General features: G+C 39.5%; 1 protein-coding gene across 1 annotated transcript in view; it reads left to right on the top strand.

Annotated features, from left to right (window-relative positions):
* EGF (epidermal growth factor) overlaps positions 1 to 26541 on the top strand; it is a 100499-nt gene that overhangs the window by 65421 nt on the left and 8537 nt on the right. Inside the window, exons 14-21 of the mRNA XM_029919099.1 lie at positions 2834 to 3001; positions 3889 to 4038; positions 7562 to 7684; positions 12179 to 12295; positions 12898 to 13023; positions 17146 to 17268; positions 18612 to 18756; positions 24150 to 24314. Coding sequence (XP_029774959.1) covers positions 2834 to 3001; positions 3889 to 4038; positions 7562 to 7684; positions 12179 to 12295; positions 12898 to 13023; positions 17146 to 17268; positions 18612 to 18756; positions 24150 to 24314 — 1117 coding nt within the window. The remainder of the gene's footprint in view (positions 1 to 2833; positions 3002 to 3888; positions 4039 to 7561; positions 7685 to 12178; positions 12296 to 12897; positions 13024 to 17145; positions 17269 to 18611; positions 18757 to 24149; positions 24315 to 26541) is intronic.

Below are 26541 nucleotides of genomic sequence, written 5' to 3'. Positions count from 1 at the left end.
TGCTTTGGAGATTTAGAAAATGTTCAGTTGAGAAGGTGCAAAAATTTATGAAGAAGCTAGCTAATAATCTGTATAAGGTATTTATTTTGTCCATTCTTTTTGGCTTAGAGGAATTGAATTTCTGGATTTGTATTATCCAGTAAATAGATCAGGATAAGTACAATTGAACATTTTATATACTTACAAGATTCTTTAAAAATTAAAGGTACACTTTACAATAAGTTAAAAGCTTATGTGCCACCATAAACTATTCATCCATGCACTTGACAGATATTTATTGAATCATTTGATGGGAATGGAAACACAGTAGAGAGTAAAACAAATATGGTTCCTGTGAAGTCATGGAGTCTAGTGGGAGGGGGGCGTATATCATTTTAAAAATACATCACCTAAATAATGGAAAATTATAGCTTTGCTCTATGAAAGTATAAAGGAATTTGAAAATTCCTAAGCAGAATGTAAAAATACCATACGCTAAACCAAAAGCATAACATATTTTGTGAATGATTTCTATTGCTGCTGTAATCTAATGACTAATATGACTTCCTATTAAAAACTATTATCAAATATTTAATATGAAAATAACTAAATGACCATTTCCATCATTACAGTGCCATCTACTGGTTTTTAAGTGGTAACTTCTCAGCTGCTAGCTCAGGATTTTTAATTTAAAGATTGAAGGAATTCATTCTGAACTTAATATTCAACTGTGGGGGCACCTGGGTGGCTCAGTTGGTTAAGTGTCCGGATTTGGCTCAGGTCATGAACTCACGGTTTGTGGGCTCGAGCCCCGCATCAGGCTCTGTGCTGACAGCTAACTCAGAGCCTGGAACCTGTCTTCAGATTCTGTGTCTCCCCCTCTCTCTGACCCTCCCCTGCTCACACTGTCTCTCTCTGTCTCTCAAAAATTAAAACAAAACAAAACAAAACAAAAAACATTCAACTGTGGCTCTTATATTAAAAAAAAAATAAAGAAGGGGCACCTGAGTGGCTCAGCTGGTTGAGTGTCCAACTCTTGAATTCAACTCAGGTTATGATGTCAAAGTTTTATGAGTTCAAGCCCCGATTTGGGCCCTGTGCTGACAGTGGAGCCTGCTTGAGATTTTCCCTCTCTCTCTGCCCCTCCCCTGCTCGCACTCTTTCTGTCTCTCTCAAAATAAATAAATAAACTTAAAAAAAAATAAAGAAGACTATATTAGTATGAAATATTTGTTAAAAAAAACCATAGCTAATTCTCATGAACTATACTTTGCTATTAAAAATAAGAAAAATAAATTCGTCAAATATGGTTAAAAAACACAGCTAATTCTGACACATGCCACAACATGGATGAGCCCTGGGCACATTATGATGAGTGAAATAAGCCAGTCACAAAAGCCAAACACTGTATGATTGTATCTATTTGAGGTACCTAGAAGAGTCACATTCATAAAAGGAGAAAGTAGGATGATGTTTTGCCAGGGACTAAGGAGAGTGGGAAGCAGGAAATTGTTGTTTAATGGATATAGAATTTCAGTTTTGCAAGATTAAAAAGTTAGATCTAGATATTGGCTGCACAGCAAAGTGAACGTACTTAATACTACTGAAATGTGCACTTAGCTTAAAGATGATACATTTTATGTTAGACGTTTCTTACCATAACAAAGAAACCTCATAGCTACATAAAAGAATTTCCTTGATGCATTTATGGCTTTAATTGGGGACAAAGGACTAGAAACGAAAATACATTTTAATGGCCCTGGTCAATAATAATGGGTGGAGACTCATGGTCACCAGGACAAGTCATTTGAATATGCTGCCAGAAGAGGGAGACATTTATTCTAATCCATCAAATCCATTGTTCATTTGCAAAAACAAAAACAAAAACAAACAAAACTGTCCTGGAAAAAGTGACTCAACATGATTAAAGCTTCCCAATTTCGGGCTCCCTAGCGTAGCCTCTAACCACTTGAGATAGTGTATTACAATATTTCCTTGCTTACTTACAAGTACTTGAATATTTTATCAGTTCTAGGAGCATGGTGAGATGGGTTTAATTGAGGTGAGGTCAGAAGAACCCACTTAGGGGTTGATAGGAGCCATGAAAATGGACGCAGTAGATAATAAATGACTTAAAAACCTTGGCTAAGAAGGGAAAGAAAAAGAAAAATATGCTAGAGGGGCCAAAGAGATGAGGATATTGATCAGCTAAGGGAAGGAAGCTAGTAGAATGAAGAGAGTAAAGATGTAAAAGAAAGGGGTAATTGACAGACAAGTTATGAGAGAAGGCAGGAAGAATGAGACCAGGAGCACAGGTCCGTGGACTCATACTACATAGTAAGAGAGATAGGAAAAGGGGTGGGGGTCCAATGCAGGGAAATGTGCTGGTGGAGATGGGAATTTAAGGAGATAACTATTCATTTACCTCAAATTATTAAAGACCCTTATAACAACCTGTGAATTTAGTCTACTACTTATTATAGCCATTCAAAAGACAGGGGACCTAATGCAAAGAGAGATAAAAATCACTTACTGTAGTCAGAATCACCAAACATGGAAACATTCGCATCCTGGTCTTCTCCTTGATATTCTGTCAATCAACCCTTACTCTCTCATCCCCCACGTGCTGTGTGACAATGCTAAGACCACCTGGGGCCGGGCTCCCATTCTAAGATGAGGTTCGCTCGTCATGTGGGTTCTCCTTGATGCAGGCGTCTAGTGGCGCCTTGCTTAGCAACTATGTTAAGGAGTGATTTGGTGTGGGAGTTGTGTGAGTATGTTATACGCCTTGTCCTTTTTTAAAAATAATCATGGCAAAGACAAGATATACGTAATGGATTTAAACTGATTCCAGGTCACCCGTTTGCTCTTGCTGTGTTTGAGGATCACGTGTGGTTCTCTGACTGGACCGTGCCGTCGGTAGTCAGGGTGAACAAGAGGACTGGCAAAAACAGGGTACGTCTTCGAGGCAGCATGCTGAAGCCCTCATCTCTGGTTGTAGTGCATCCATTGGCAAAACCAGGTACACTGGACATGTTACACGGTCTTTCTTTGGCTGGAATCTGCAACTATTTTAATTGTTTGATGGGAGAAGAGGAGGGGGGTATTGTAATTCTCACTAATTTGTGTAGATGTTAAGATTTTGTAAGATGCAGGGGCACCTGGATGGCTCAGTTGGTTGAGTGTCCGACTTCAGCCCTGGTCACCGTCAGTGATTTTGAGCCCCACATCAGGCTGGCTGCTGTCAGTTCAGAGCCTGGAGCCTGCTTCAGATTCCGTGTCTCCGTGTCTCTCTCTGCCCCTCCCCTATTTGTGCGCGCCCTCTCTCTCTCAAAAATAAATAAATAAATATTAAGAAAAAAGATTTTGTAAGATGTGGATTGGGTTTAAACTAAGACAACTTGGTACTGAATTTACGCTTTACCTCTCCAATCTCATCTTTACCTCTCCCGACCAGCTTTTGTTAAATGTTTCTTTTTAAGGACCCTTGGGTAAAGGCCCTGAGGGTGGGGTCAGGGGTTCGGGGTGCAATTCAGACACCTGCCATGGAAGCTTCTGTCTCTACTGGAGTCTTTCTCCACCCCCAGTGACTGAGCATTACCCAATGTCCTGTGTAACTTCCTTCTGAATTGCCCCTTGTCAGTTTGACTAGATGATGAGTCAGGAAATAGGGATCAATTCTGCCTAAAGAACTGCTCGAACAAAAGTACTTGCTATACTCAATAAATACCCATAAGGTAATAACATTCTGAGCTTATCTTAGAACTGGCTCCTTTAGGAGCTCTTCTGAAATCGCTCCATTTAGATACACTAAGTTTCTCTCCCCAAAAGCTGTACACTGTGATCTGTATCAATGACACTCTTTTCATCTCCAAGCCCATCTGTGAATGTACCTCTGTTCCCCACAAGGAGCAGATCCCTGCTTACACCAAAATGGAGGCTGTGAACAGATTTGCCAAGAGAGGTTTGGATCTGCTCAGTGTTTGTGTCATGAAGGTTTTGTGAAAGCCCCAGATGGGAAAAGGTGCCTGGCTCTGAATGGCCATCAGATACCAGCAGGTAAGATGATAAATTATGTGGCTAAATTAGTTTGCTTTGGCTCAGGAGAATAATTCTACATCAATCCTATGCTTTTGCTGATTTTTAGTATTTTATGTTATTAAAAGCTTCCCTGTTTTTAGGGATGCCAAGTTTGTTTTGTTTTGTTTTTCTTTTCTATGAGTTTAGGCTCCTTATTTTTATTTTCTATTTTTTATTTTTTATTTTGAGTTCCTTATTAATGACTAAATTCAATTGATCTCCTCTAGTTGTAAAACAAATAAACAAAAGATAATGTTCAAAATGTGAAGTTCCATCCCTCTGGTCCCCTATTTGCAATGGAATATTTGCAAACTTGGAAATAAACGCCAGCATTTTACCACCTCAGATAAAGTTTGTAGACATTTTGTTTAGAAATTTTATGATAGTCATATACAATCCTTCCACATGACTGGTTTTAGTATGAAAAAGCAAAGTCCTTTATAGTAAGTAACTTCAGGATGTTAAATAAGTGTAGGGAATCCAACCTGAGAATGCTTGTGATCCACATTTAAATTACTTACTATGACTCTGAGGAAGAGGATGGAAGAGTAAATCAAATGTGATGAAGAATCAGTAGTGCTGATTTGCTTTCCTTGAATGTGTATGCAAATAGTGAAGGAGTATTTGGATTCACCTCTTGATGTCTTCATACCAAAGAGAATTTAAATTTTATTTAAAAACTTTTAAATTCATTTATCTGGTAGGCAAGGTGTAAGTTATATGATAGATTAACAGCAAACAAATGGATTGATTATCCATGGACCAGAATTGGTTATTTTATATTTTCAGAATTTTCCATTAATTGTTGCTGTAGAACAATAGTTTTCAATATTTTTGGTTTTAGGACCCCTTTACACTCTTAAACATGATTGAAAACTCCAAAGAGCTTTGTTAATGTGGGTTAAACTTACCAATATTTATGATATTGGAAGTTAAAAATAAAACCAAAAACTGTATCTGTTAAAATTATAATATATTTTATTATGTATGAACATGACATTTTTAGGGAAATAAATGAAATAACTATACTTTCTTTTTTATTAAAATGTTTTAAATGTTTATGAGAGAGAGAGAGAGAGGGAGAGAGAGAGAATGAGGGGGGAAGGGCAGAGAGAGAGGGAGACACAGAATCCAAAGCCGGCTCCGGCTCTAGCTGTCGGCACAGAGCCCGATGGGGGCTCTACCACAAGCAGTGGGATCATGACCTGAGCTCAAGTTGAACGCTTACCGAACTGAGCCATCCAGGCACCCCATGAAATACCTATATTTTCTAAAACAAAAATATGTAGGGAGAATAATGGCATTGTTTTACATTTATATCTTTAATGTCTTTAATGTCTGGCTTCATAAAGGGCAGCTGGATTCTCATATCTGTTTCCATGTTAAATCTGGTGTTGTGTTGTTTTGGTCAAAGCCTATGAAGAAGAGCTGACCTCACACAGACACGGATTTGGAAAAGGGGGGATTGAAAATTTAATAGCCTTTCAGATGCCTTTTTTGTATATCTTCTTTTGATACCATATCAGAACTGGACAGGTGGTAGTTTCTTAAACCTTAGCTGCAGTGTGGTATCTGAAGCCACATCAATAAAATTTTTGTCACCTGTTACATTAAAATCCAGTGGTTTTTTTTGTTTTTTGTTTTTTGTTTTGTATGTTGAGTGGCTCTTTTACTAATGTATGATTTTGTGGCATTATGTTGGTCATCTGAAAGTGCTGGTTGGCTGCATTGTGCATATCTTCCAAGGGTCACACACACATCCAAGTCACATTCACTAATTATTACCATCAAACTCATTAGAAAAGTCCTTGAGTTATGGGGTTTTATCAAGCTCCAGTGTAGTGGGAAAAAATTTTCAGCATTTTAATTTTCACTTGAAAGCTGAAGTTTTATTATTGGCAACAAATACTCTTGATTGTTTTTCTTCTTGCCAAATTTTCAAGTGACCTACTTTGTCAGTCAGTCTTCCAAGTAACAATTATGTCCAATGAAAAGAGAAGCTAGTTTCAACTTGCAACTCAAAGGGTACATATGTGCTTTTCCTCCAAATGACCATCATCGCTTCAATGTGTACATAGTGTGTTTTATAGATACTTTCCATTTCATTATATAGAGTATGAAAGAGCCAAGTATTCCATGGTTGAGATTTTTAAAAAATTAATAATTTTTACTGTTTCTTCATAGGTCCTCTTTTATTTTTCTTCATAGGTCTTCTTAAGTGAAGCTGGATATGTGTGTGTGTGTGTGTGTGTGTGTGTGTGTGTGTGTGTGTGCGCGCGGTGAAGAACATGACTGTTAGTTGAGTTTGACACCATTGCCTTAATTCATACTAAGGCACCAGTCATTTTGCCTAATTGCTTTGCCCCATTAGTATCAAAGTCAACAAGAGAAAAAAGGCGAATACTATCACATGTATTTGTGAAAGTAGTTAGACCTTATGGACTCTGCAGTGGGAACCCAGGGGTCCATGGACCACACTTGGAGAACACACTAGTGTTTTAGGGGTCCATTTTTCCCATGTACGGGGTTGTATGCCTATGTTGAATTATGGCTTGTTTATACCCTTCCATGTTTCTTTTTAAAAAGATTGTTTTAGGGGCGCCTGGGTGGCTCAGTCAGTTAAGCATCCGACTTCAGCTCAGGTCATGACCTCACAGTTCATGGGTTCAAGCCCCACATTGGGCTCTGTGCTGAACATTTGCTCAGAGCCTGGAGCCTGCTTCAGATTCTGTGTCTCCTTCTCTCTCTGCCCCTCCTCTGCTTGCGCTCTGTCTCACTCTGTCTCTCAAATATAAATAAATGTACAAAAAAAAGGGAGAGCCTCTGTAGTTTAAATTAAAAAAAATTTTTAATGTTTAATTATTTTTGAGAGAGAGAGGGGGAAACAGAGTATCAGCAGGAGAGGGGCAGAGAGAGAGGGACACACAGAATTCAAAGCAGATTCCAGGCTGTGAGCTGTAAGCACAGATCCCGAAGTAGGATTCAAACTCACAAACTGCAAGATCATGACCTCAGCTGAAGTTAGATGCTTAACCGACTGAGCCACTCAGGTGCCCCTTCATGTTTCTAAATATAGATAAAAAAGGCTAAAAAATAGTATTGAAAGCAGCCTGAAGGAGAAAGAATATGTATGGAAGGCAGGTTGGGGAGATCATCTTATTAATTTGTCCTTAGTAATAGTGGGCTGTGATTATGAGCTGATTATGTTCATTAGGATTTTGGTATATTCCTCATTGTTTTTGCCAGTATCTAAAATAGTCTTGACTTTTGCCCACTGGCTCTCCCCACCCTCAACCGTCAAGTGCACTGAGTGAAGTTGGGAGGGTGTGGTACAGCTTGAAGAAAACTTGAAGTTTTCTAAGTCACCAAGATATTGCTAATTGAGTGCTCTTATTGTAAGAATAAGTCTGAACTTAGAACCAACAAAAGGCTATAAATATAAATTAAATCAAAACTTTCTTAAATCCTAAAAAGTCAATTAACTATATCTTTTGACCTTTAGTAGGTAGTGAAGCAGATCTAAGTAACCAAGGAACGTCACTGGATGTGTTGTCCAGGAACAGAGGATCTGAAGATAACAGTACAGAATCTCAACATATGCTAGTGGCTGAGATTATGGTGTCAGGTATGCATGATGAGTTCTCCAACACAGCTTTGCTTCCAACAGTTTCCATCCTTCTAATTAGAAGCTTGAGTTCACTCTCTAACTTTGGCTAAATCTACAGAAAACTAGTGAAGCCAAACTTTGGACTCAAATTTTGCTCCTTTTCTGAACCGTGTTCCAACAGTTTCCATCCTTCTAATTAGAAGCTTGAGTTCACTCTCTAACTTTGGCTAAATCTACAGAAAACTAGTGAAGCCAAACTTTGGACTCAAATTTTGCTCCTTTTCTGAACCGTGTGCCTGAGGAAAATGTCTCCCTATTAGATATGACATAAACTTTACTTATTGAGAACCTTTGAACTGAAACTTCTTTGAAGAAATCTAACTTGGAAACAAAGGTGAAAAATAAGACAGAACAGATTTGAGTGTATCCCTATCCATACCTAGTATTTTTTAACTTTAGCCCATCTAGTTATACTTCCATTAGTGTGAAAAAGTAGATAGTAACTGATAAGCATATATAGGTTGGTTGCTTCAGCTGCTCCAAAGTTTACAAAGAGCAAATATTTGAATTGTTTTCTTCTATATTGCACATTTATCACCAACATGCAAAATATTTTGTTCAGTATGTAACAAGTTTAGGGAACCTAATTCTTTTATATTCCATATTCTATTTACTCATGTGATCAATGGTGTTTAAACTTGGCTTAGCTCAGCCCTAGAACTTTTGCAAATCCCACTCCTTCTTAACTTTGCTCTCTGCCCTATAATCAGAGCAGCTCTACTTTGAAACATTTTATTTATGTTCCAAGATTTTATTTTAACTAACAATCAGTGGCTAAAAATAAGTTTGAAAGCTCCACATTAAGATCTTAGATATACTTCAAGCTCTCATCCAACTTTTGTTGTCTGCAGACTACTTTGCCAGTACACCAGACCCTGGAGACCTCTTGTGTCCCCCTATAAGAACTTACCAGTGTGACTTTTTTTTTTTTTTAATAAAATGCAAACAGAGGTGGATATTTTTGGTAATAATAATTTGTACAGAGCTTTAGAGTTTATCAGATACTTTACCCTCTAATGTGATTTTTATCACAACCCACCACTTTACAGGTTTGAAAACTGAGGCTAAGATATATTAATGTAATGGCTTTAACTAAAGAGTTTTGAAAACTCTGACCCAATAATTCATGTCAAGATAAAAAGTCAGGAGAACATGATTACCGTAGGAATATTCCTCATTTAGTGGCTATTTGCTACACACCATGCTAAGCACTAAGGATACCATGATGAGCTATATTTAGAGGTCACAGTCTGATGTGGAGACAAATAAATGATAGAATAAAACAATACAAATATTAGCAGTATAGAGAACCATTTCAAAGTTGCTGGGTTTTCCCTAAAAGGTCATGGAGCATATTTTCAAAGACTAACCTTTGGGTGATTCTAAGACCAAGATGAAAGACAGATAGTAAATTAGACACATGAGTAGGATTGGGGGGGTATGAGTTGGCCAAAGATTTGGGATATATATACTGTATAATAGGCTATGTCTGGCTTCGTACCTGAGACTATACTGTACCTTGTGCAGAATAGATGGAATTGATTGCCTTTATGAAAGCTACCTTCTCTTTTCATATCTAAACTGTGTTCTATTTTGCCTTAGTCTATAAAGTTTTAGTTCTATGTGTGTTAGGCTAAGGGTCATATTTATGTTTTGTAGTGAGATTTCATTTAAACAAAATATGCTAAAAAGAATTTGAAAGTACTATAATAGATTTTAGATTAGTATCAATATATTCTTATTCACCAAAGACACAGAGACTGGTATATAGTCAGTAAATCTATATTCAAGATGGCAAAGAATTCCAATCATAAAAAAGTTTCATCGTCAAGTTTACTAAAATAATGAGTTCTCCTAAATTCATGAATAAAATTTAAAATTCTTAACATGGCCTGTGAGGCTCTACGTGAACTAGTGTATAAGGACTCACCAGTCTCATTGTGTGCCTTTCTATCCTTGTCTTTCTTTTTTATTTTTAAATTTTTTAATGTTTACTTATTTTTGAGAGAGAAAGAGAACACAGTGGGAGTGGGAGAGGGGCAAAGAGAGAGGGAGGCACCAACTCTGAGGCAGGCTCCAAGCTCTGAGCTGTCAGCACAGAGCCTGATGGGGGACCAAACTCACAGACTGTGAGATCATGACCTGAGCCAAAGTCAGATGCTTAACACACTGAGCCACCCAGGTGTCCTGTCCTCAGGTTTCTATGGCCGGCTTCAGTGACACTGGCCTTGCCTATAACATACCGATGTTGTGTTCTCAGCCTGCAGTGTTCTTTATGTACCCTTTCAAGTTCTTCAGATCTTTCGCTCAGAAAGCTTTTCCTATTCTCCTAACCAGGTAAGATGAGAGTTATTTCAACTCTCTTAGAATGTGGTATTGTTTCTTGAGAGTGTTTGTCACACCTGTACTTCAATAATTAATTATACAAGAAAGCAAAGCCCCTGGCGATATGCTCTATCACTGTATTTTTGGCTCTCTTTAAAATTTGACATGTAGTAGGTACTTTTAAATGAATTAATTTTATTAGTTTAATTAATAGGCCCAAGAGTCTTTTCTAACGCTAGAAGGCTAATTCTGATTCAGATGGTCACAAAACTCTTCTTCTTTGTGGTCCTTATTTATATATGTGTAAAATTTATTATTCTCAATTCTTTTTTTAAAAAAATCACTTTTTTCCAAGGTTGGGATGCCTGACTAACTGAGTCAGAAGAACATGCTACCCTTGGGGCACCTGCTGGCTCAGTCCATTAAGCTCCTGACTCTTGATTTTGGCTCAGGTCATGATCTCATGGTTCTTGAGACCGAGCCCCGTGTCAGGCTCTGCGCTGGCAGCATGGGGCCTGCTTGGGATTCTCTCTCCCTCCCTCTCTGCCCCTCCCCTTCTCGCTCTCTTTCTCTCTCAAGATAAATAAATAAACTTAAAAAAAAAAGAATGTGTTACTCTTGATCTTGGGGTCACAAGTTTGAGCCCCACATTGGATGTAGAGATTACTTAAATCAAGAAAGTTAAACAAAAATCACTTTTCCCCCCAAGTCCTTACAATAATCATGTGAAGTAAACTGGACAAAAAGTGTCACTTATATGTATTTTGGGGAAGAAAAATGTGAAGCCCAGGCATTCCTTCCAGAGCTAGTTGGTGGCAGAAAGAACTTTGGTGATGGCCCATCCCCCTACACCGGCACATCCGTTGCTTTTCATTATGCAAAAGCTGCCTTGGAGTTTGCAAGTTTCCAAACAAATCCTGAACCATATTCTAATTTAAGACAATTCTGCAAGTGATTTAAAAGGTCTTGGGTAATGGGATACTGTCCACCCTACACTGAATAGCCTTGTGACTTGAGCACTAGTCTTCCAAATACATGCCAAATCAGGTATAATTGATGCAGTCTGAACTTGTCCATCTTGAAGAGTCATGGGTGACAGGAGATGACCAAGCAAGAATGAAGGGCATGTGTTCCCCCAAGAGAAACCTCACTCAAATAGAGAAGCAAATGCAACTACCCAGTGTAAGCTGAATCCTACTTAGATCATTTACCTTTCTTTTATTTATGGGCAAGTTTAGAGTGCTTCTTTTACCTCTTAGTACACAGATGAGCAAACTTACCAGTGAATAGAGAGATGATAGTTCATATCCTGCTGGGGTATGTCAGATCCCTCCCCTCCACTGCAAAGGGAGGAGACATTTGGGGAATGATTATATACATAAGTAGTCAAAGGAAAAGAAAACAAAACTTGCTCACGTTTATCATTCAACATGTAGCTCCATCCCCTGGGGCATTTGCATTTCAATGGAGTATGAAATGAAATGATCCATTTATGGCATTTAGTTTGTATGGTTAATGACTTTGTAAAATTGCCTTGAGGTTTGCAAGTCACTGCATAAATCTTGATAATAAACAGACATTGTGACATACATTTCTCTTATATATGAAACATAATTTTAATAAATTGACAATAAATCTATTATATCTTGTATTATTGTAATAAATTGTTATTGTTTCTCTGTCATGGTGGTGCACAGCTCTACTTGTTATATATTAGTCTGTGTCTCTTTGAGGATAAGGATATATTGATCCCTATTGTATGTCATGAAGGTTGGAAATTTTCAAATAAACAATAAAACTGCTGAAACTTGAGTCCATTTACTCCTAGGAATTTTATAGTTCAGATTTGCAAATGCTTTTTAAAAAATTATAAACAAGTTCACACAGGGCTGTTTGAACACCAAATAGTTCTTTAAGACCAGATTTATTGAGAGCATGTGTATGGAAACATATGGCTGGTGGATGCTTTGATATAGATAGAGCTTACAGGTCAACAAATTGTTTCCTTTGGAGGTTAACTATCCCAGAGCTCAGGAGAGGAAGTGTTGGAACATTCTATAGAACATTCATGTCCGTTTCCCCCCCTGAGGTCTTCACATAATCTGATGGGTTTCTCCCTGTCCGCAGATGATGACGACTGCGGTCCTGTAGGATGCAGCTCATGGGCTCAGTGTGTTTCAGAGGGAGAGAATGCCACATGTCGATGTTTGAAGGGATTTGCTGGAGATGGAAAACTGTGTTCTGGTAAGAGCACAGGCCAATGCGCATAATATCTAGAAAACAATGAACCAGATAATGCTGATTCAAAATCTCTAGAGGATTTGTGTAATCGGCAGGATTGAATAAGTTATTTGATATTAGCTAAAAAGATAATGGGTGGTATAGATAGAATATATGAAACAGATAACATGTGGTTATATTTCAGTGAATTTACATTAAAATTACATCATATATGCAATCAACATTAAAGAAAAACTATAATTAGCTTCAGAAACATAAATGTGAGTACAAGTCAAATTTATGAATTCACCAATTCCAATGAAAACATGACTTTCCTCCATTAAAGCTGAGATTGTGCTAGATAGGTTTCTATCTTATAATAACCTTGAAATTTTAAGTTAGTGATTACTGTAAAAGTGTCAGTTTTCATGGTCTGAAGCTCTGGCACAGTGTGATTTATTTATACATATTTAGCTAATCAGACAAGAAATCTGTAAAAATTGATTCGGAAGGCAATCTGCAAGCGGCTGAAAGATTGTATTTGAGCTTATGCTTATGTTTTCCTATGATTCTCATTTGTACCGGGATTGTCTACATATTTCATTAGTTGATCATTTTGCCCACAGATATAAATGAGTGCGGGATGAGCACCGCCGTTTGCCCTCCCGCCTCCTCGAAATGCATCAATACTGAAGGTAGCTATGTTTGCCAGTGCTCAGAAGGCTACCGAGGAGATGGGATTCACTGTCTCGGTAAGAAAGCGTGTATGCCGAGGGAGGAGGGTGGAGGCAGACCTCAGAGAATCATGAAACACGGTGGGCGTGGTGGACCTGGAGAAGACAGGCTATAATTTAAGTGCCATGCATGTTAGGACTGAAAGAGAAGTTGTGTGATGTTCAAACGGACATATCTCAGTTCTTGATGAATAGTGGGTTTGTGCCTTTGTTCTATGACTGCAGTCGTCGACTTCAAGACCCTGAAGAGGCGGTTTGCTGCTCTGCCTTTCTTTCTCTGGGGTTTGAGTGACCCCATTGCCTCACCAGGACTCTGTACCTCCGGCCATCATGGGGGGAATTGTACAGTTCACTGAATTTGGCAGTTGAACTGTGGGGAACTGCAGAACTGATGGCAGTTTGTTGGAAGTCACTGCCATGTGCATGAAGGAAAGGAAGACTGGATCTATGAAGGGGTTCATCAGATGGCTCTTGATAAGTTTCAAAAGATGAAAGATTCAGGGGGCTCCTGGGTGGCTCAGTCCTTTCAGTGTCTGACTTTGGGTCATAATCTTGAGGTTCATGGGGTTGAGCCTTGCATTGGGCTCTGTGCTGATGGCTCTGTGCTGACAGCTCAGAGCCTGAAGCCTGCTTCAGATTCTGTATCTCCCTCCCTCTCTGCCTCTCCCCTGCTCACACTCTGTCTCTCTCTCTCTCTCAAAAAATAAAACATAAAAAGAAAAGATGGGAGATTCAAGCCACTGACATTTAGATACAAGTAAAGAATGATTAAGGCCTCTTTCATAATCCCCGTCCTCTGCCAAGACCTGGGTGTAGCTTTTGGGTTGGGTTGGGATGTCTGGTTCCATTCCAAGTGTCAGCATAGCATAGTAGTGCAACACAAGTGGGGACCTGCCTGCAGTCATCGTGGCCCTGCTAAACGGTTATCTGAAGCTTAACGGGGCTTTAACATGTCTCTGTCAGTATTTTCTTTTCCTTCTGAAGACATACACATCTTTTCATGGTGAGGGGCAGATGACCCGATAAGAAACTAAAATGCTATTGCTTTCTCCCACATGTTGAGGTTAAAGATGAAATCAGTCATAACTAGCAGTTTTCTAGATCTGGTTGGTTTAAACCAGACCTTTATCTGATTAGTTTTGTGGAGCCCACAGTCATTTGTAAATGCTGTTTTAGGCACATATTTGGCTCTCAGTCAGGAAAATGTCACTGCTCTAATTAAGCAGGCTCATAGATAATTAGACAAGCAGGCTTTATGTTTAATTTACTTTAAAGAGGAAAGAAGGTATACTTTCTTGGATGTTTGAACTCATTGTACTTTGTAGTCTCACTGTGTCAGTAACTACCTTCTTCCAATAGTGAGTGCACAGTAGAGCATTATGGCCTGGCCTGCCTGGTTGGCATGGAGTCCTCAGGCCACATGGAAGAATGGGCCTGTCCTGTTCTCTCTCTGTGGGTTGGTCTCCCTCTCTGTCTCCCTCCTCCTCTCCCTCTCTGATTCTCTTCCCCTCCCTCCTTCTTTCCCTCCTCCCTCTCCATACATATGTAGATACAGCATTTTAAACCACGCCTGGCACATAATAAGTGCCATGTAAAAGTGTCATTGTTATTCTTGTTCTTAAGAGTGGTTGCATTTTTTGGCCAAGACCATATCTTTGTTTTTGCTTCTTAGAAACGCTTTCTCTGACTCTCAAGATAATAGTTCATAGAAATTATAATAGGAAGTGAGTAAAAAAAGACTCAGTTTGAGCCATTCAGGATAGCAGTTCAATGTGACAAATATCTGTTTGGCTCCTACTAGTGATAAGCCACAGCATTAGGAACTGTGAGGCATACCAGAATGCTGGAGGTAGAGCTTGCTTGCGAGAAGAGGAGGACCTAGAAGAAATGGAATGATAAGTAGGGAAGAAGGACATGCATCACGAGAGAAGTAAAAACTACAGTGAAAGTTCACAACAGGAAGAATATCGGTGTGAGGTATGAGGAAAGACTTCATGAAGGATGTATCACTGTGGATGGACCTTGTGGCATGAAGAATTTTTATTTATTTATTTAGAGAGAAAGAGAGAGTGGGAGGCAGAGAGAGAGAGAGAGAGAGAGAGAGAGAGAGAGAGAGAGAGAATCCCAAGCAGGCTCTGCATTGTCAGATGTGGGCATGAACCCAGAAACTTTGAGATCATGACTTGAGCTGAAATCAAAAGGCAGACGCTTAACTGACTGAGCCACCCAGGCACCTCAAGGGTAAATTTTTATTAGGCAGAAAGGTGGAGGAAGAGGGGACATTCCAAGCATAAACATATTGTAGGGCTATTTGGGAAGTAGAGAATAGTTCGACTGAGCCCTAAGTGTAGAGGGTGTGAGAGAAACAGAACCTGAGGCTGGAAAAGTGATGTCTTGGTTTGCTTAGGCCTTCATAACAAAATACAGCATGGACTGCATGGCTTAAACCACAGAAATGTATTTTCTCACAGTTTCAGAGGCCACAAAGTCCAGATCAAAGTGCTGGCTGAGTCAATCCCTGGTAGCAGCTCTTCCAGCCTTGCAGACCACAGCCTGCTTACTGCCTACCCCATGGCCTGTCTGCTTTTGCTCGCGGGTGGGGGATCTGGTTTGCTTTTTTTTCCTTTAATCTTTTTTGATGTTTATTTATTTTTGAGAAAGAGACAGAGAGGGAGAGACAGAACACAAGTGGGTGAGGGGGAGAGAAAGACGGAGACACAGAATCTGAAGCTCCAGGCTCTGAGCTGTCAGTGCAGAGCCTGACGTGTGTCTCGAACTCAGGAGCTGTGAGATCATTCTCTTCCTTTTCTTATAAGAACTTCAATTCTATTGGATTAGAATAGAATTGGATTCTATTCTATTGGATTAGGGCCTCACTCTTATATTTCATTTAACTTTAATTACTGCCTTAAAGTCTCCATCTCTAAATATAGTGACATTGAAGGCTAGAGCCTCAACATATGAATTTTGAGGGAGATTCAATTCAGTTCATAATAGGTGGGTAGGAGACTAGAAGCTGAGGGTCCGTCATTAAGGTTTTACTTCTTTAGCCCAGCACTATCCCATAGAACTGTAATGTAAGTTACATATATGATTTAAATATTTCTAATAGCCACATCACAAAAAGTACAAAGAAACAGGTGAAATTAATTTTTATATTTTATTAAATCCAATATATCAAAGATATTAATATTTTAATATGTAATCAATGTAAGAATTATTGAGATACTCTACATTCTTTCTGATTTTGGTACTAAGTCTTTAAAATCTGGGAAGTGTTTTACACCTATGCATAGATCAATGTAGACTGGCTGCTGTTCAGGTGCTCATGCACACGTGGTGATGGCTGCCATCTTGGGCAGCTTGGCTCTAGGCAGCAGAGAGCCACTGGTGGTGTGCTGATGAGCCACGTGCTTTAGGAAGAGTGATCTGGCACCGGTGTTTAGGAGTAGAGTGGGGGGAGATGGGATACAGGGAATGGAGTAAGGCTGTTTGTAATGTAAAATCGAAGACAGGAAGGATGTAAATGTCAGGGTGGTGGTAATTGAGAAAGAAAATGATGGTAGTTGGGAAAGAAACGGATGATTTAGCTTATATTTATGTAGAAAAAAAGCAGAAATGTTTTGTTTGATATAACATGTCTGTCAATGACTGGAGGTCTGTTTGCAAAAGTTGAGAATGAATTTTTAGGATTTGATTTTCTGAATGTTTGTTTGCCTAGAGATAGTTTGCCAATGTCCAACCTTCCCACTGGACTGCTGTTGGGGTATCTCCTTTCTCCCAAGCAGTCGGAATACACCCAGCCGTATTTCAGGAATTTAGAACACCTGAATGGGCAGGCAGCTGAGGGTCCCCATTCATCTTTGTGTCCAACATTCATGATATAATTAAAATTTTAAAAAATGTTTATTTATTTTTGAGAGAGAGAGTGAGCAGGGAAGGTGAGCAGAAAGAGAGGGAGACACAGAATCGGAAGCAGGCTCCAGGCCCTGAGCTGTCAGCACAGAGCCTGACGCCGGGCTCGAACTCACGAACAGCGGAATCGTGACCTGAATCATGATGGCTCTTCCAATGGCATAACCCTTTTTCCTCCTCTGCACCTCACTTTTCTCTTCCCTACTTTCTTTTTTTTCCTGGCAGATATTGATGAGTGCCAATTGGGCACACACACCTGTGGGGAGAATGCCACCTGTGCAAATACGGAGGGAAACTACACCTGCATGTGTGCCGGCAGCCTGTCCAAACCTGGACAGACATGTCCTGGTAGGTTGGTGGGTGGTCTAGATCCAAGGAAGGGGCTTAATTGTGGAAAATCCTGTACCCCAATGTATTTGCTCTGGAGATTCTGGAAATCATTGGATTCAATTGGCTGGTGAGTTTACTTTCCTGATTAGGTTGATACTAAGCTTGAGAATGTGAAATAGTCCAAATTTTCTTAATTTAATAGCATCTGGAATAAATTCTTTTTTTTACTACTCACAATTCAATAAAGGTGGGAATACAGATGGTTCTGTTTAACTATGAGGCTGATGTCTTAATTTGTAATGTTGATTTCTGGGATGCTGGAAAAACTTTGCAGGTCAAAGCAGGTCAGGAAGAGCATCTAGACCCTTAGCGTTTTGAATCACTCTTAACGATTTTAAAATATTACCTTAAAAATTAGTATTTCTTGATCTGAATTAGAACTTCATCTCTTTGTTTTTCCTTTTTAAATGTTAATGGTTGACTTCTGCTTCCTCAAGACTCTTCCCAGCCCCAGCAGGCGGCAGCTTCTCACCATTCCCACCAGGGGGCCTGGCTTCACCTCGACCTTGGAAACCAGGATCAGGGGCTCTTTCCCCACCATTGCCGGAAATTTACCCGTCTCAGCTCTGCAAGCAGAAAACATCCCAAGAAGGGAAATTTCTGCATTTACTCGGATGTTTTTTTTTAACACATTATTTTTCTCAAATATTGAAGGACTGCTAATATTTATATAGTCAGCTACACATCCTAATGTTCTCCTTTTAATGACCAGAGAACCATTCAATAAAAGGAACTTTACTACTTTGACATTCCCTCTGTTATAGTAACAGTTCTTTTCTGTCAAAGTTGCTAGTCTAGGCTTTGAGGGCTCCCCTGAAAGTTGAATTGTTTTTAGAAGAAAGCATTGTCTTGGAGAAATTTTTGAGGCTTTCAGGATTGGGAGTAATGGATTGTATATAGGTGGGTGATTTATGAGCCATAAAAAGATACTGTTGTTCAGTAAGACCCGCTTAAAGCTATCTGTCATTTCACACAGTGAGTGTGTGTTTGCGGATGACAGATGTGCTTTTATAAGGAGACCAGGGGCTTGGGATTCATGGAGTTATTTAGAATTGACCAATCTCTTACTTGCCTCCACTATGCTTTCTGTCAGATAATACTGAACCTAAAGAAAGAATGGCTGGCTTCAAGGTGAATGACATGAAGTCTGGTTGGGAAAGTGAAACTAGAGTCACTTGTGACAGTTCTTATCACTAAAAGATACTATATCACAAATTGTTCACAGAGACTAATTCCTGATATTGAGACCTGAAAGATCTAATCACTTCAGAAAGTAAAAGTTATATCTTTGATTCTTGTAGATTCTACTGCTCCTTCTGTTGTCATGGAGGACAGCCGCTATTCTGTGAGAAATGGTTACCAGGAATGCCCCCCGTCCTATGACGGATACTGCCTCTATAATGGTGTGTGTATGTATATCGAAGCAGTGGACAGATATGCATGCAAGTAAGTCAAGCTATCTTTGTGGTGGCACAGAGATAGGATACTGCAGCCCGTAACTTTTAGCTAACTGGTAGAATTGTATCAAGGAGATTTTTCTGTAAGTAGGTTTTTACTAGGGAGAAATATATAAATACACATATATAAATTGTGTGTCCATACTGCACCCTCCCTGGACATCACCCCCAACCCCCAAGCTGCCCACAGTAAATATACATTTAAAGAACTGGTGATTTTCCCTTTTACTTAACTTGATGTCATGACTGGTACCGTCTGGGACATAAACCTCTCATTCTGGTTGAAAACTTGGGTTTGTGAAAGAATTTCTTAAAACTTTTGATTTATTTTCTGCCGCATAGGTGGAGAACACCCACAATACGTTTCTGAATTCACTAAACTATTATATATTCACTTTGAACTTCTTTCCTTTAGTTTTCAAAACTAGCAAAAAAATTGTTTCTCTTCATTTTCTAATACTTGGGGTTTACATTTTTGTTGTTTGGTAACAAGTGTTGGAAGCGGCACCTGCTGCCCTTTGCTCCTTTTTTTGTCCCCATGATGGGTTCACTGTGGTCACGGTCAACTGAAGAGCAGGTTTGAGGATGACCTGAAACTACAGGTCCCTCTACCATACTTCTCAGAAAACATTTCCACTGGGGCTTTTGAGAAAACCACACTCACAATATCTAGTTCTGCATCAAATTTTACTTTTTATAGATTTTATATTTTGATGTCAATCAGGGGAACGGGTAGGTACTGTAAATGAAACAGGTCTCCTATGGCTAGACTCCTGATTCATTGATAATTTTCCCTGTGCCTGAGGAAGAACTGATAAAATATTCTGATCTTCATGAATACATGCCATAAGCTTAAAGGCTTTTATTATTATATGAGTAGTAATCAGCAGAAACATAGTCTAAATTGTTAGAAGAACAAGTTATATCCTGTGAGAAAGAAAATGGTCTTGCATTATAAATCATGTGAGCTAGACAAAAATAATGAAAAATGCTTATGAATATTAGTGAAAATGACTCAATTCTCATAGAATTGTACCTTCATAGTCATATTTTTATGTTTATTTATTTATTTTGAGAGAGAGAGAGAGAGAGAGAGAGAGAAAGAGCTAGCAAGTAAGGGAGGGTCAGAAAGAGAGGGAGAGACAGAATTCAAAGCAGGCTCCACACTTAAGTCAACCCTGATATAGGGCTCAAACCCATGAACTGTGAGATCATGACCTGAGCCAAAATCAAGAGTCAGAAGCTTAACCAACTGAGCCACCCAGGTTCATATTCATATTCATTCATTATCATATTTGCATGTTGTAATTTTCTAAGATAAATCCAATTTTCACAATGGTTATTCTTGATTTTGGTTAATACAAACCATTTTTTTTACTTGTTCATAATTTTTTATTATCCAAAATAATGAAATTATGAAGACAAATTTATTAGGTCATGGTTTGTTTTTCTCTATGATACTTTACCTTGAGATTATAAAAGACTTTACAATAATGTGAAAGGCATTTCACAATTTCGTATTGTATTTTGTACATTATTTTCATTTGACCTAATAGCATCAATTCATTAAATGATTTATGAAATCTTAGTAGACTGATTTTCTTTCTGTCATTAAATCCTAATGAAAATATCTTATTCCTTGATAGTGTTTTAAACCTGAGTTGCTACAAAATGACAAACTAGAGATAACACTCACATCTGAGGACCTTTAATCAAAAGCGATATTTAAAATATCACCAGTGTTCCCATTAATCTGGATCACAACTTTGTTTTTGAATTCTACATTTAATAAAAATGTGGTTTAATCAAACATTCAACCTTTTCCTCCTTTTGCCCTGCTGACCTCACCTTGTATTTTTTTAAATTCTACAATTACACATCTCTAGAAGTGCTCACCAGTCTAACTTTTATTAGAAACACCTCATGGGCATCCTTCTGCAGAATGTTCTTAGCACTGTCAGTAGCTTTAGAAAGGGCTGTTCTACTTCCCTTGCTGGAAGGCAATGGAAGCTCCCCTCAGATACAGAGATCCCCAAGTTGCCTGAGGGTGCAGAGGATATGGGAACTGAAGTCCCCACGCCCACGTCTTCCTCAAAGATTCCTTGGTCTGGAGAGTCTCAGAAGACCAAGCCTCCTGAGCTAGGAGGAGGTCCTCCTTTATTCCGTGTTGGCTTTGAAACACCCCCCAACCTTCTGGGCAGGTCTTCTCGAGATCAAGATTCCCCAACACCAGTGCTGTGAAATGTTTCATGGAAAAACGAGTTCTGTGGTCAAATCAGTTTGAGAAATGCTACACACCCTAGCCCTCAGTTCCTGATCATAGTACACCACAATGTGAAACAGTCCTGTTGACCTTTATTCAGTTCAGTACTAACTAGTTTAAAAGAACTAGTTAGTAACCCAAAGAACTAGTAGTGGGTGGCCCATTCATGTGAGATGCTTACTGACTGCTCTGGGCCTTGTATGGCCCAGAAAGGCCTGGATATTGCAGTTGTCTTGGCCCCCAGCACTCTTGTCTGGGTGATTGGCATATTCCTTGAGACCCTAAAATCTCCAAGATTAGTATCCAACAGTTTAAAAGAGGCTGGTAGGCATTGGTAGTAAATGACTATAACCAAAGATAGTTAGAGTTAAAACAGTATCCAGGAAAGCCTGGGATAATTTGATGGCCCTTTATACATCCTACCATCAGATCCTGTCCTTTCTTTCATGGTCTGTTCTAGAAGAATAGCTTTTTTTTCCCAATTTTTTAAGGTTTATTCATTTTAGAGAGAGAACATGAGGGGGAGGGGCCTAAAGAGAGGGAGACACAGAATCCAAAGCAGGCTCCAGGCTCTGAGCTGTCAGCACAGAGCTTGATGTAGGGCTTGAACTCATGAAGTATGAGATCATAACCTGAAATGAAGTTGAATGCTTAACCGACTGAGCCACGCAGGCACCCGAAGAAGAATAGCTTTTCAGAGGTACAGAGAGCTCAAAACCCTTTTTGGAAGTAGCCCAATGCAGCAGAAAGAACATAGGCCTTGACATCAGAAAACCATTTAGATCAAACCTGCCATTCACTGGCTAAAATAAAAAAGACAAAAAGTAACAAGTATTGGCAAGGATGTGGAGAAAAAGGAGCCCTCATACACGGTTGGTGGAAATATAAATTGGTATAGTCACCGGAAAACTGTATGGAATTTCCTCAAAAGATTAAAAATAGAAATACCATATTATTCAGTAATTCCACTATTGTATATTTACCCCCAAAACTGAAAATGGTAATTCATAAAAATATATGCACCCTTACATTTATTGCAAGAATTATTTACAATAGCCTAGGTATAGATGCAACCTAAGTGTCCAGTGATAGATGAATGAATGGATAAAGAAGATGTGGTGTGTGTGTGTGTGTGTGTGTGTGTGTGCATGTGCTCATGTGATGGAATATGACGCACCCACAAAAAGGATGAGATGTGACATTTGAGAAAACATGGATGGACCTAGAGTATATTATAGTAAGTGAAGTAATAAGACTAAGAAAGACAAATACCATATAATTTCGCTCCTATGTGGAATCTAAAAAAATGAGTGCAAAAAGCAGAATCGGACCTATGAATACAGAGAACAAACTGATGGCTGCAAGAAGGGAGAGAGATGGAGGGGTTGGGCAAAATGGGTGAAGAGAAGTAGAGAGACATAAGCTTCCAGTTATAGAATAAATAAGTCACAGGAATAAAAGTCACAGCATAAAGGATACAGTCAATGATGTTATAATAGTGATATATGGTGACAGATGGTAGCTACTCTTGTGGTGATCACAGTAAATATATAAACTTGTCAAATCACTCTGTTGTACCCCTGAAACTAATGTAACATTGTTTGTCAGCTATAGTAAGCAAGCAAGCAAGCAAGCAAACAAACAAAATCCCTGCCATTCATCAGCTGTATGACCTGGTACAAATTACTTAATGCCTTTGAGCCTCAGTTTTCTCATCTATAAAATGGGAATTTGCTATTGAAAGTAAAATGATTACAAGGGCCTAGCATAATGTCAGACACGTGGGTGCTTAACAATGCTGGTTCTTCTCCCTCTCTCTCTCTCTCTGAAAGTGACTTTCCAGTGCTCTTATGACCAACTCAAGATTGAACTTGGCCTAGGGTCCAGATCTTCTGAAACTTCACTCGGTGTTTTTCCCATGCTGTCTCTTCCCGTCATGAGGACCAGTACCAATTCCCTGTGTATTCATTCCTTCAAGTCCTTTTGGAATGAGGGATGATATGGACATAATAGACAGTTGATCTAGGGCCAAGGGCGGAAGAAAGTCTTAACAAGTGGGTGTCTCAAAATGTTTAACAGGTTATACTTTAAAGTTTATGCTCTTGTGAAGAGTAATAGAATACAGTTGTACCCAAGATCCCATAATTTCTGGAAGTATACATTCCCAGTAGGTGGCAGCATTGTTTCACTTACTTTTATCTAAAAGGTTGACTGCGTGTTGGCTGCTGGTAATGCTGGTTACAGTTTCACTAATGAAATCCTGCGCCTGAGCGCCCCCTTTCCTCCCGTTAGTTTTTTCTCCCTTGAAGAAAGTAGACAAAAGTTCACGTGTTGCCACTAAGATCTTTTCTCTTGGGTCAGTGGTGATTTTTTAAAAAAGAAAGAGGGGCGCCTGGGTGGCTCAGTCGGTTAGGCATCTGACTTCTGCTCAGTTCATGATCTCACAGTTCTTGAGTTCAAGCCCCTCATTGGACTCTGTGCTGACAGCTCAGAGCCTGGAGCCTGCTTCGGATTCTGTGTCTCCCGCCCTCTCTCTCTGCCCATCCCCTGCTCACGCTTTGTCTCTCTCTCCCTCAAAAATAAATAAACATTTAAAAAATTGAAAAAGGAAAAAGAAAAAAATGTTTCCTCAGCTGACGAGGCTGTACCTCCTGTTCAGAGACTACACATTCTTTTATAAGCCTGGTCTCAAGCGAGGGGCTATGCCTTCAAATTCTTCCCTCCTTTGACCTACACTCACTGCAATCTAGCCAAACATTTGTTTAAAAATTTCTTCGCTCTTAGGGCAGAGTTGCTTTGTGTTGGTGTTAAAGGTAGCTCCTCAGGATTTTAGCCTAACAGAAGCTGATCTTTAATCAATGTTCTGCAATGCCTTATAGAGGTGGTATGCAAATATCCCCCATCCACCCGGGGCAGACAGATCTAAGGGGGAAGTCCATGCCGCAGTAACGCGTAAACCAGAGTGCTTTCAACTGACCCCTGATGGATTGTTTCCATATGCTTCTAAAGAGCTGAGCCTGGAAATGCAGAGGTTGAAAGACAGCTGGATATCGAATCTGAAAACTCTAAGTGTTTTTGGCCAGGGTTTACCGCTGACCTCTGTTTGTGTGTTGTTACAGCTGTATTTTTGGCTACGTCGGGGAGCGATGTCAGCACCGGGACTTGAAATGGGAACTGCGCCACGCTGGCCAAGGGAGACAGCGGCAAGTCACTGTGGTGGCCGTCTGCGTGGTGGCGCTGGTCCTGCTGCTGCTGCTGGGGCTGTGGGGAGGTCACTTTTACAGGTGACCTTTTCTTGCCATTGGCACTTTTTTAAAATGTTGATTTATTTGTTAGAGAGCATGAGTGTGCCCGTGCACGCGGGGGAGGGGCAGAGAGCCAGGAGAGAGAGAGAATCCTAAGCAGGCTCCATGCTGTCAGCACAGAGCCCCATGTGGGGCTTGATCCCACGAACCTGTGAGATCATGACCTGCGCCCAAATCAAGAGCTGGATGCTCAACGGTCTGAGCCACCCAGGGACCATTGGCACTTTCAACCTCTCTCTCACTCCTCCTTGAGTTGACTTTTGTTACAAACTTGTTACATTTATTAAAAAGGTGGAGTAACAGTAAAAGAAAACCAGAAATGTCTCAAGATTTCACTGCTCTGAAACATCAGTGGCTTTATTTTTCCTTGCTCATTCCAGTCTTTGTTAGTATATCTATGTTGTTTATGGGGTTGTTACTGTGCATAATGCATTTTTATATTCCACTTCTTTCTCTTAGCATCACATGCTTCTCCTGTAGTCTACGCAATTTATTTCTCATGGCTGTCTTCCACTGAGTCAGTTTTCCTCATAGTTTTACTTCTGTTCAGGAGAGTCAGTATTTTCCCTCACTCAGAAGTTCCTTCGGTTTTGTTTTTGAGTAATTTCAAACTCTGTGGAACAAAAATATGTATACATTTAGTTAAAAAAAATAGGGATGCCTGGGTGGCTCAGTCAGTTAAGCCTCCAATTTCAGCTTGGGTCATGATTTCACAGTTTGTGAGTTCTAGCCCCAAGTTGGGCTCTGTGCTGACAACTCAGAGCCTGGAGCCTGCTTTGGATTCTGTGTCTCCCTCTGTCTCTGCCCCTCCCTTCCTCATGCTCTGTTTCTCTCTCTCAAAAGTAGAATAAAGAAAATTTAAAAAATAATACTACATTAAGATGATGGGATAGGTATCACATTGTTTGCTTATTTTCCATTTTTTTTAATTAAAAATTTAAAAAAATATTTTTGAGAGAGGGAGACACAGAGTTGAGCAGGGGAGGGTCAGAGAGAGAGGGAGACACAGAATCTGAAGCAGGCTCCAGGCTCTGAGCTATCAGCACCCAGCCTGATATGGGGCTCAAACCCATGAACTGTGAGATTATGACTGAGCTAAAGTCGGCTACTTAACTGACTGAGCCACCCAGGCACCCCTAAAAATTAAAAAATATGTTTATTTACTTTTTGAGAGAGAGAGAGTGAGTTGGGGAGGGGCAGAGAGAGAGAGAGAGAGAGAGAGAGAGAGACAGAGACAGAGAGATAGAGAGACAGAGAATCTGAAGCAGGCTCCAGACTCTGAGCTGTCAGCACAGAGCCTGATGTGGGGCTGGAATCCATGAACAGTGAGACCACGAACTGAGCCGAAGTCAAACGCTCCACTGATGAGCCACCCAGGTGCCCCCATTATTTTCTATTTTCTTAAAAAAGGACATCCTCCTCCACTATCATCAATGTTGAAAAGCATTTTATGTGCTGTTATAGTTTGTGTGGCATAAAACTATTGAGTCAAAACATGTTTGGGGTAAAGGGGACTTTTTATCTAAGTCAGTTTCATTATTATATGGCTAAAGAGCCCAAGACTCACTTAACAGTTCCAGTTCTCTGGGAACGTAGGGAATACTATCTCACCATCTGCAGATAAAAATCCAGTCACACTTACCAGTTCTACACAACCATTTGGGAGGCCAGTGTTGCGTATTATGGGGAATTTCAGCACGTCATCCAAGATGCGTTTGTCTGAGGTCATGCTGTGTCTTAGTGTCGTGGCTAACAGTGTGGGCTCTAAGAATCAGACGACGCGGATATGTCTCTGTCATGCCTAAGTAACATCACGCATGTTATCTAAAACCTTTGTATTCATTAATTTCCTTTGCTATAAAATGGAAACAAAAAACAGTACTTATCTCAAGAGTTATTGTAAAATTGATTGAATTAATTTAAGTAAAGAGTTTAGTGTAGAACTGGCATATAGGAAGGACTTAATAAACACTGTATGTTATTATGATGATAATTTTTTAGGGAACTGTAATCTTCCCCTAAAGAGCAACATGTTCTAAACCCTTTTACATCTTGAGAGACAAGATTCTCAAGCACAAACTTGAAATCTGTAATTCAGAGTTCCAACAATAACCATTTCACTTTTTAGCCTGGTATTGTATTTGTGGAAAGAATATCGAATAATCAAGAATTATTCTACTGGACAGAGTGCCAAAAGAAAAGTAGA

This window comes from Suricata suricatta, chromosome 1 (genome assembly GCF_006229205.1).
Source record: "Suricata suricatta isolate VVHF042 chromosome 1, meerkat_22Aug2017_6uvM2_HiC, whole genome shotgun sequence".
Taxonomy (NCBI): domain Eukaryota; kingdom Metazoa; phylum Chordata; class Mammalia; order Carnivora; family Herpestidae; genus Suricata; species Suricata suricatta.
This window is presented reverse-complemented; position numbering and strand designations above follow the sequence as displayed.